General features: G+C 46.0%; 1 protein-coding gene across 1 annotated transcript; it reads left to right on the forward strand.

Moving 5' to 3' along the window:
* Window positions 1-1,590: 1,590 nt before the first annotated feature.
* Window positions 1,591-10,826, forward strand: LOC111955187 (tyrosinase-like). The gene is made up of 5 exons (XM_023975314.1): window positions 1,591-2,555; window positions 6,981-7,197; window positions 7,575-7,722; window positions 10,281-10,462; window positions 10,560-10,826. Exons 1-5 carry the CDS (start codon window positions 1,728-1,730, stop codon window positions 10,808-10,810), a joined length of 1,626 nt encoding a protein of 541 aa, XP_023831082.1. The 5' UTR covers window positions 1,591-1,727; the 3' UTR covers window positions 10,811-10,826.
* Window positions 10,827-10,911: the final 85 nt, after the last annotated feature.

Below are 10,911 nucleotides of genomic sequence, written 5' to 3' on the forward strand. Positions count from 1 at the left end.
CAGCACTCCATCACTCTCCCTTTCTTGGTCAAATAGCCCTTACATAGCCTGGAGGTGTATTGGGTCATTGTCCTGTGGAAAAATAAATTATAGTCTCACTAAGTGCAAACCAGATGGGATTGGTGGTAGCCATGCTGGTTAAGTGTGCCTTGAATTCTAAATAAATCACAGACTGTGTCACCAGCAAAGCACCCCCACACCTCCTCCTCCATGGTTCACGGTGGGAACCACACATGCTGAGATCATCARTTCACCTACTCTGCGTCTCACAAAGACACTGCGGTTGGAACCAAAAATCTCCAATTTGGACTCATCAGACCAAAGGACAGATTTCAACCGTTCATTGCTCGTGTTTCTTGGACCAATCAAGTCTCTTATTCAAAGCTATTGCAAGAGATGGTTTTTTTCACACAAAGTGTCTGAATGAAACTAATAATAAGGAACTCAATTGTGATGTTGTGTGGAGACATTTGATTTCTGATTTATTCACCACCATGAATCATAATTGAATATGCTTGTCCAGATAATTTTCCTCCTATTACTCTCTGGGATAATGTAACGTTTGCGCTGAGATTCGGGAAGCAAGTTCAGGGAGTGCGCGTTTTAATAAATAAACGTAACATGAGCCAAAACATGAACAACGCACAGACAAGACACAGGAATAAAAAGAATGACGCCTGGGGACGGAACCAAAGGGAGTAACATATATAGAGCAGGTAATCAAGGAGGTGATGGATTCCAGGTGAGTGTCATAATGCGCTGATGCGCGTAATGATGGTGACAGGTGTGCGCCATAATGAGCAGCCTGGTGACCTAGAGGCCGGAGAGGGAGCACACGTGACAGTACCCCCTCCCCGACGTGCGGCCCCAGCCGCAGGACGCCGACCAAGATGACGATCCCGGGGATCAGGAGCGGACCGGTCACCTCTGCTAAAAAGGCGCGGTAACCTGTCGATCCAGCTGAGGCGTGTGAGTATGGCGACTTAGAGCGCCGGAGAAAGAGCATACGTGACAGATAACAGTTTGCTTTCTGAACTGAGACTATTTTGTCTGATGGCAAAGTGGGAAAATCTGGGTCATAGTCGATTTTTTAAAATAAACTAAACATTTGAAACAAAAAATAACGACAACATAACTCTGTGGTTAAGAAACTTGAAGGGAAGTATCAGAAAGAAACTTGAACCAAAATGTCATCCTTTCTATAGTCACATTTCAATTGCCTTCACTGAATCCCGTAGGCTAGTGCTTTAGTGATACAAAGAAATACATGGATATGCTTTTTTTCTACATGTATTTAACCCTTAAAGACCTTCCCTGAAACCTGCAGTGTAATTAAAGAAATTATATCCGTTGGTTAGTCCGTCAGAATGTGTGAGAAAGACCCTTGGTGTGTGTGTGTGTGTGTGTGTGTGTGTGTGTGTGTGTGTGTGTGTGTGTGTGTTCAGGGAACCACCCGCCCATGAAACAAGCTCACCCCCGGGGTCATGAGGTATGTGACCACCGGTCCAGAGAGGGGGGAGTGCGGGGGAGGGAGGAGAAGTCGAGTCGTATCTGAGTGACTCTGATCTGACTGGAGTAGCTACATGGGTTTCGTCTTATCTCACTTCTACTTACCAACTCCTCTCTCAATGACTCTAGGCACGTCACCGGGCTGGTGTGTGTGTGTGACAGGACAAGACAGGCCTGGACAGCTGTGTTTGTGTTGGTGTGTGTGGTGAAGTGTTGCGATGCGGTTCTTGCTCCTCCACGGTGTGTTTTTCCTCCAGTGTGTGCGGTTATCCCAGCAGCAGTTTCCCCGTCTCTGCGCCACCACGGAGGCCCTGCTCTCTAAGGAGTGCTGCCCGGTCTGGGATGGGGATGGCTCGGCTTGCGGGGCCAGCTCTGGCAGGGGGTTCTGCCGGGACGTGGAGGTATCGGATCTACCCAACGGGCTGAATTACCCGTTCTCCGGCTTGGACGACAGAGAGAGGTGGCCTCTGGTGTTTTATAACCGGACCTGCCAGTGCGCCTCCAACTACATGGGGTTCAACTGCGGAGAGTGCCAGTTCGGGCTGTTTGGTACTAAGTGCGGGGAGAGGAGAGAGTCCGTGAGGCGGAACGTGTTTCACCTTTCGGCGGCGGAAAGGCGGAAACTTATCTCATACCTCAACCTGGCCAAGCACACAGTGAGCCAGGATTACGTCATAGCTACCGGGACCTACCGGGAGATGAATAACGGGAGCACCCCACTGTTCTCTGATGTCTCGACCTATGACGTGTTTGTGTGGATGCACTACTATGTCTCGAGGAATGCTCTTCTCGGTGGACCGGGGAATGTCTGGACAGATGTGGACTTCGCCCACTGGGCTCCCGCCTTTCTGCCGTGGCACCGTGCGTACCTGCTGCACTGGGAGCGTGATATTCGGAAGCTGACCGGGGACTTTGAATTCTCCATCCCGTACTGGGACTGGCGGGACGCGCAGGGCTGTGACGTCTGCACCGACGACCTGATGGGCGCCCGGAGCCCCCGAGACCCCAACCTCATCAGCCCTGCTTCAGTGTTCTCTTCTTGGAGGGTGAGACACCTTTCATCCTCTTCTTGTCTCTTCCATCCTCTTACTCTCTCTTTTCTCTTCACCTTTCCTGCCTACCTATTTTCTCCTCCCTTCCTCTCACTCTCACTGTCACCTTGGCATTATTCTTAGAAGTTCACAATAGTCTCCACAGTGTTGTATTTTCATTGATGGTACGGGGAGGCCTGGAGAGGAGAGGAGGAGAAGAGTCCCCCTTACACTATAGAGATGTAATCAACAAGACGGTACATGCTTCTCAACTCACAGAATGTGAATAGACATTTTAATAATTCAACTCTTCTTTATTACTTTTCCTGTGATGACTTGAATACTGTGATGATATACTATCCTTGTTGAGCTCCCCTGTAGCCTAGATAGGAGGGAGGAGATGTGGAGGACAGGAGAGGACTGGGGAGAGGAGATGAGGACAGGACAGGAGAGGACTGGGGAGAGGAGAGGAGGACTGGAGGAGAAAAGAGGAAAGGAACTGGGAGAGGAGAGGAGAGGATCGCAGAGGAGAGGAGGAGAAGAAAGGAGACGAGAGGAGATGAGGAAAAGAGAGGAGAAAACGGGGAGAGGAGATGGAGGAGAGGAGAGAGGGTGGGAGAGGAGAGGTGGGGAGAGGAGGGTGGTTATCAGAGACTGTCTGAGTACCTCATGTCTCTGCCAGAGGCCATGTTCTGTGATTAACACACACACACACAACACACACACACACACACACACACACCACACACACACACAACACAACACACACACACACACACAACACACACACACCCATCACACACACACACACACACACACACACCAGTATAAAAAACTATATAAGGCTCACTTCACATGAGTTAGAGACAGCAGTAGTGATGAGAGATCTTGTATGTAGAAGGTAATCCATCGGATAATGATGCTCTATGATACCTGCATGGTTTATTTGTACTGAAACAGCAGATTATTTTCCTGGTTGAACTTTAGAAAGCATCTTCTCTTCTCTCAGTCTAAAGCACAAATTTCTTTCCCCTATATAATATTGTGTAATATATTCAAACCCCATATATACTGGGGTTCCTCTCCTCTCCAGTCACCTACAGCCTCCCACCACAGTCTGTGGAGAGAGTGTGTGTGTGTGTGTTGTGTGTGTGTGTGTGTGTGTGTGTGTGTGTGTGTGTGTGGTTGTGTGTGTGTTGTGTGTGGTGTGTGTGTGTGTGTGTGTTGTGTGTGTGTTGTGTGTGTGTGTGTGTGTGTGTGTGTGTGTGTGTGTGTGTGTGTTGTGTGTGTGTGTGTGTGTGTGTGTGTGTGTGTGTGTGTGTGTGTGGTGGTGTGTGTGTGTGTGTGTGTGTTGTGTGTGTGTGTGGTGTGTGTCTGTGTGTGTGTGTGTGTGTGTGTGTGTGTGTGTGTGTGTGTCTGTTGTGTGTGTGTGTGTTGGTGTGTGTGTGTGTGTGTGGGGGGGGGGGGTTTTGGAGGTGGTTCTGTGCCTGAGCTCTGAATTGTGCTCGCTCCCAAGTTAAGGAAACTAGGGGGTGCGTGCTGGGTGGAGGGAAGTCAGGCGCAGGAGATCGAACTTGGTAGAAAGCAGTTTAATAAGTGCTCAAAAACTCAGAAAACCAAAATATATCAAAATAATACACGTGGGTACAAAACCCGTCGCACACCAGAACATAACTAGCACATAGCTTACAAACAAACAATCACCGACAAGGACATGAGGGGAAACAGAGGGTTAAATACACAACATGTAATTGATGGGATTGGAACCAGGTGTGATACAGACAAGACAAACCAAAGGAAAATTAAAAGAGGATCAGCGATGGCTAGAAAGTCGGTGACTTCGACGCCGAACGCCGCCCGAAGAGAGGAGAGGGACCAACTTCGGCGGAAGTCGTGACAGAAACTGTCCAGTGTTTCCAGATTTTTATGAAATACAGTACCGGTCAAAAGTTTGGGCACACCTACTCATTCAAGGGTTTTTTTCTTATTTTTACTATTTTCTACATTGTAAACATAATAGTGAAGACATCACAACAATGAAATAACACATTGGAATCATGTGTAACCAACAAATCAAAATATATTTTATTTTTATATTCTTCAAAGTAGACATCTTTTGCCTAAATGACAGCTTTGCACACGCTTGACATTCTCTCAACCAGCTTCACCTGGAATGCTTTTCCAAACAGTCTTGAAGGATTCCCACATATGCTGAGCACTTGTTTGGCTGCTTTTCCTTCACTCTGCGGTCCAACTCATCCCAAACCATCTCAATTGGGTTGAGTCGGGTGATTGTGTGAGGCCAGGTCATCTGATGCAGCACTCCATCACTTCTCCTTTCTGGTCAAATAGCCCTTACATAGCCTGGAGGTGTATTGGGTCATTGTCCTGTGTAAAAATAAATTATAGTCTCACTAAGTGCAAACCAGATGGGATTGGTGGTCGCCATGCTGGTTAAGTGGCCTTGAATTCTAATAAATCACAGACTGTGTCACCAGCAAAGCACCCCCACACTCCTCCTCCATGGTTCACGTGGGGAACCACACATGCTGAGATCATCAGTTCACCTACTCTGCGTCTCACAAAGACACTGCGGTTGGAACCAAAAATCTCCAATTTGGACTCATCAGACCAAAGGACAGATTTCAACCAAATAGCCCTTACACGGCCTGGAGGGTGTGTTGGGTCATTGTTCTGTTGAAAAATAAATTATAGTCCCACTAAGTGCAAACAGAATGGGATTGCGTATCGCTTCAGAATGCTGTGGTAACCATGCTGGTTAATTGTGCCTTGAATTCTAAATAAATCACAGACTGTGTCACCAGCAAAGCACCCCCACACCATCACACCTCCTCCTCCATGCTTCATGGTGGGAACCACACATGCGGAGATCATCCGTTCACCTACTCTGCGTCTCACAAAGACACGAAGGTTTGAACCAAAAATCTCAAATTTGGACTCATCAGACCAAAGGACATATTTCCACCGGTCTTATTTCCAGTGCTCATGTTTCTTGGATCAATCAAGTCTCTTCTTATTATCGGTGTTCTTTAGTAGTGGTTTCTTTGCAGAAATTCAACAATGAAGGCCTGATTCACACAGTCTCCTCTGAACAGTTGATGTTGAGATGTGTCTGTTACTTGAACTCTGTGAAGCATTTATTTGGGCTGCAATTCCTGATGTGCAGTTAACGCTAATGAACTTATTCTCGGAAGCAGAGCTAACTCTGGGTCTTCCTTTCCTGTACGGTCCTCATGAGAGCCAGTTTCATCATAGCGCTTGATGGATTTTGTGACTGCACTTGAAGAAACTTTCCAAGTTCTTCATGTCTTACAGTAATGATGGACTGTTGTTTCTCTTTGCTTATTTGAGCTGTTCTTGCCATAATATAGACTTGGTCTTTTACCAAATAGGGCTATCTTCTGTATACCACCCCTACCTTGTCACAACACAACTGATTGGCTCAAACACATTGAGAAGGAAAGAAATTCCACAAATTAACTTTTAACAAGCCACACCTGTTAATTGAAATACATTCAAGGTGACTACCTCATGACGCTTGTTGAGAGAATGCCAAGAGTGTCACTTTTCTGTTTACTACATTATTCCATATGTGTTATTTCATAGTTTTGATGTCTTTACTATTTTCTACAATGCAGAAAATAGTAAAAATAAAGAAAAAGTCTGGAATGAGTAGGTGTGTCCAAACTTATGACTGGTACTGCATGACCTATAATTAAGCAATAAGGCCTAAGGGCTGTTCCTATGCACGACGCAACGCCCTTAGCCGTGATATATTGGCCATATACCGTTAACCCCTGAGGTGCCTTACTGCTATTATAAACTGGTTACCAACTTAATTAGAACACTAAAAATAAATGTTTTGTAATACACGTGGTATATGGTCTGATATACCACGGCTTTCAGCCAATCAGCATTCAGGGCTCGAATCAACCAGTTTATAGATCTGAGGGAAATCGTTTTCCTTCCAAAAACTGGTTATTAAGTATGTTAAAAATAAGCTTTTCTGTTTTGGAATGGTGTGGGCGTACGTACCCCAACAACAAAATAGTGTGGGCGTATACCGGTCAAAATATTCATGCAAGTAGACCCCTGATTGGCCAACTCATCCTCCTCTGGAGGATAATGTCATCCGCTATGAGGAAATAGCAAGCATTTTTTTTAAGATCTGTTTGAGATACAAGTTTGAAGTGGGGTTTTTGAAGTGTTTTTCTCCAATTTATGCTTTGGCCACAGATGCGAGTATAGGATGAGTCAACAACTTTATTTGGGTATGAGTTAAGAGAATATGAACTTTTAAAAGTGAGATTTTCACTGGACAGTTACTTTAATGCTTAAGCTTTAGCTCAGCAGGCTAACACAATCATGTGGTATGCAGTTGTCCTGATTCTATAGTTTTGTGTGTGTGTATGTGTGTAGGTGATGTGTTCGCGTGCGGTAGACTACAGCGTAAGGGGGGTGCTGTGTGACGGTAGCGACGAGGGGCCGTTGCTGCGTAACCCTGGCAACCACAACCATAACTTGGTTCCGCGGTTGCCAACGGCAGCAGAGGTGGAGTTCACGGTCAGTCTCCGTGACTACGACACGGGAGCCATGGACCGCTCCGCTAACTTCAGCTTCAGAAACACACTAGAAGGTAAGTAGGGGTGTATGTGTGTGTGTTTGTGTTATTAGTTCTAGACCTCTAGAAAGTCAGTAGTTCTAGAACACTCTAGAGAGCGTTGTTCTAACCCTAACTCTGGTGTTGTATTCTGACCTCTAACCCCTGACTTCTAACCACTGACCTCTAGGTTTCGGCAGCCCTGTGACAGGCCTGAGTAACAGTGTGGTGATGGGGATGACATCTAACCTCTAACCCCTGACCTCTAGATTTTGGGAACTCTCAGACATACCTGGGTAACAGTAGGGTGATGGGGATGTCATCTAACCCCTGACCTCTAGGTTTTGGGAACCCTCAGACAGGCCTGGGTAACAGTAGGGTGATGGGGATGTCATCTAACCCCTGACCTCTAGGTTTTGGGAACCCTCAGACAGGCCTGGGTAACAGTGTGGTGATGGGGATGCACGCCTCTCTTCACATCTTCATGAATGGCTCCATGTCTTCAGTTCAGGGGTCAGCTAATGACCCTATTTTCCTACTGCACCACGCCTACGTAGACAGGTGAGCACACACATACAAACACACACAAACACTCACACACACACACACACATGCACGCACACACCCACCCACCCACCCACACCTGTTCTCTCTCTCTCTTTCTTTCTCTCCCCTCACACACACCCTCTCTCTCAATTCAAGTGCTTTATTGGCATGGGAAACATATTAAACAATGCCAACGCAAGTGAAATAGATAATAAACAAAAGTGAAATAAACAATAAAAATTAACAGTAAACATAACACTCACAGAAGTTCCAAAAGAATAAAGACATTTCAAATGTTTTTATTTTTTATTTTAATCTTATTAACCAGTGAGGCTAGTTTAGAAACAAGTTCATTTGCAACTGCGACCTGGCCAAGATAAAGCAAAGCAGTTCGACACATACAACAACACAGAGTTACACACATAGAATAAACAAACATACAATCAATAAATAGAGTAGAGAAATCTATATACAGCATGTGCAAATGAGTAGGAGTATAAGAGGATGGAGTAGGCAATAAATAGGCCATGGTGCAAAGTAATTCAAATATAGCAGATTAAACACTGGAACGGTAGGATGTGCAGAGATGAATGTGCAAGTTGAGATACTGGGCGTGCAAAGGAGCAGAGATAAATAAATTAAATAAATACAGTATGGGATGAGGCAGATTGGATGCGGCTATTTACAGATAAGCTATGTACGAGGTGCAGTGATTATGTGAGCTGCTCTGACAGCGGTGCTTAAAGCTAGATTAAGGAGGTAAGAGTCTCCAGCTTCAGGAAATTTTGCAGTTCGTTCCAGTCATTGGCAGCAGAGAACTGGAAGGAGGCGGGGCCAAAGAAGAACTGACTGTTGGGTGACCAGTGAGATATAGCCTTGCTGAGCACGTGCACGAGTGGGTGCTGCTATGGTGACCAGTGAGCTGAGATAAGTCGGGGCTTTTACCTAGCAGAGACTCGTGAGATGACCCCTGGAGCCAGTGGGTATTGGCGACGAGTATGAAGCGAGGGCCAGCCAACGAGAGCATACAGGTCACAGTGGTGGTAGTATATGTGGGCTTTGGTAGCAAAATGGATGGCACTGTGATAGACTGCATCCAATTTGTTGAGTGAGGGAGTGCGTTAGAGAGGCTAATTTTCTAAAGTGACGTCGCGGAAGACGGGATGATCGGGTTCGTTAGCGCATAGTCAGTTTTACGAGGGTATGTTTGGCAGCATGAGTGAAGGATGCTTTGTTGTGAAATAGGAAGCCAATTCTAGATTTAATTTTGGATTGGAGATGTTTAATGTGGGTCTGGAAGGAGAGTTTACAGTCTAACCAGACACCTAGGTATTTGTAGTTGTCCACATATTCTAAGTCAGAACCGTCCAGAGTAGTGATGCTGGACGGGCGGGCAGGTGTGGGCAGCGATCGGTTGAAGAGCATGCATTTAGTTTTACTTGCATTTAAGAGCAGTTGGAGGCCACGGAAGGAGAGTTGTATGGCATTGAAGCGTGTCTGGAGGCGAGTTAACACAGTGTCCAACGAAGGGCCAGAGGTATACAGAATGAGTCGTCTGCGTAATGGTGAGCGACATCATTGATGTATACAGAGAAGAGAGTCGGCCCGAGAATTGAACCCTGTGGCACCCTGTAGAGACTGCCAGAGGTCCGGACAACAGGCCCTCCGATTTGACACACTGAACTCTATCGGAGAAGTAGTTGGTGAACCAAGCGAGGCAATCATTTGAGAAACCAAGGCTGTTGAGTCTGCCAATAAGAATGTTGTCATTGACAGAGTCGAAAGCTTTAGCCAGGTCGATGAATACGGCTGCACAGTAATGTCTCTTATCGATGGCGGTTATGATATCGTTTAGGACCTTGAGCATGGCTGAGGTGCACCCATGACCAGCTCTGAAACCAGATTGCATAGTGGAGAAGGTACGGTGAGATTCGAAATGGTCAGTAATCTGTTTGTTAACTTTAACTTAACAAATGTCTTATTATGTCTATATACAGTGTTGTAACGATGTGTAAATAGTTAAAGTACAAAAGGGAAAATAAATAAAGATAAATATGGGTTGTATTTAGAATGGTGTTTGTTCTTCACTGTTTGCCCTTTTCTTCTGGCAACAGCTCACAAATCTTGCTGCTGTGATGGCACACTGTGGTATTTCACCCAGTAGATATGGGAGTTTATCAAAATTGGGTTTGTTTTCAAGTTCTTTGTGGATCTGTGTAATCTGAGGGAAATATTTGTCTAATATGGTCATGCATTTGACAGGAGGTTAGGAAGTGCAGCTCAGTTTCCACCTCATTTTGTGGGCAGTGTGCACATAGGCAGACCTGGCTCTCAATAGAAGACAGGCTTCTCAATAGCAAGGCTATGCTCACTGAGTCTGTACATAGTCAAAGTTTTCCTTAAATTTGGGTCAGTCACAGTGGTCAGGTATTCTGCCACTGTGTACTCTGTTTAGGACCAAATAGCGTTTGAGTTTGCTCAGTGTTTTTGTTCATTCTTTCCAATGTGTCAAGTAATTATCTTTTTGTTTTCTCATGATTTGGTTGGATCTAATTGTCTCTCTCTCTCTCTAGTATCTATGAGCAGTGGTTGAGGAGACATGCTCCAGAGCAGACCCAATACCCAGAGTTCAATGCTCCCATCGGTCACAACAGGCAGTACCACATGGTGCCCTTCATACCTCTACACAGAAACATAGAATACTTCACCTCCAGCAAAGACCTGGGGTACGAATACTCGTACATGCTCGACTCAGGTACGTACCGTGTGTGTTGTTGGTAATAGGCATGTTTTAATCGTGAATGCCTGAAGGATTGTAAAGGACTCCTCCTCTCCTCTCCCCTCCCCTCCAGACCAAAGGATATCGGAGGTTCTCAGTCCTTACCTGGAACTGATGATGGAGGCGTGGCCCTGGTTGCTAGGGGCGTTGGTCCTGGGGGCCCTGGTAGCTATGACTGTGGCTGCGGTAGCTGTGACAATGACCCGGGTGTGTTGGGGTGCGTGGCCATGGCAACGTGGGGAGAATAGTTCAGCGTTCCACCTACCAGAAAGGGAATCTCTCATCAGCAGTGATAGTGATACCCCCAACTACCACACTGTTTAGCCCCAACTACCACACTGTTTAGTAGCCCAACAACCCACTGTTTAGCCCCAACACCACACTGTTTAGCCCCAACCACCCCACTGTTTAGCCCGCAACTAACT

Source organism: Salvelinus sp. IW2-2015, linkage group LG30 (genome assembly GCF_002910315.2).
Source record: "Salvelinus sp. IW2-2015 linkage group LG30, ASM291031v2, whole genome shotgun sequence".
NCBI lineage: Eukaryota > Metazoa > Chordata > Actinopteri > Salmoniformes > Salmonidae > Salvelinus > Salvelinus sp. IW2-2015.

What these genes read in the sequence shown, in the direction of transcription:
- LOC111955187 (XM_023975314.1), top strand. Translation starts at nt 1,728, where the DNA reads ATGCGGTTCTTGCTCCTCCACGGTGTGTTTTTCCTCCAGTGTGTGCGG. An exon ending in CACCACGCCTACGTAGACAG is followed by an intron (nt 7,723 to 10,280) that starts GTGAGCACACAC and finishes CTCTCTCTCTAG; the next exon opens with TATCTATGAGCAGTGGTTGA. An exon ending in CTCGTACATGCTCGACTCAG is followed by an intron (nt 10,463 to 10,559) that starts GTACGTACCGTG and finishes CCTCCCCTCCAG; the next exon opens with ACCAAAGGATATCGGAGGTT.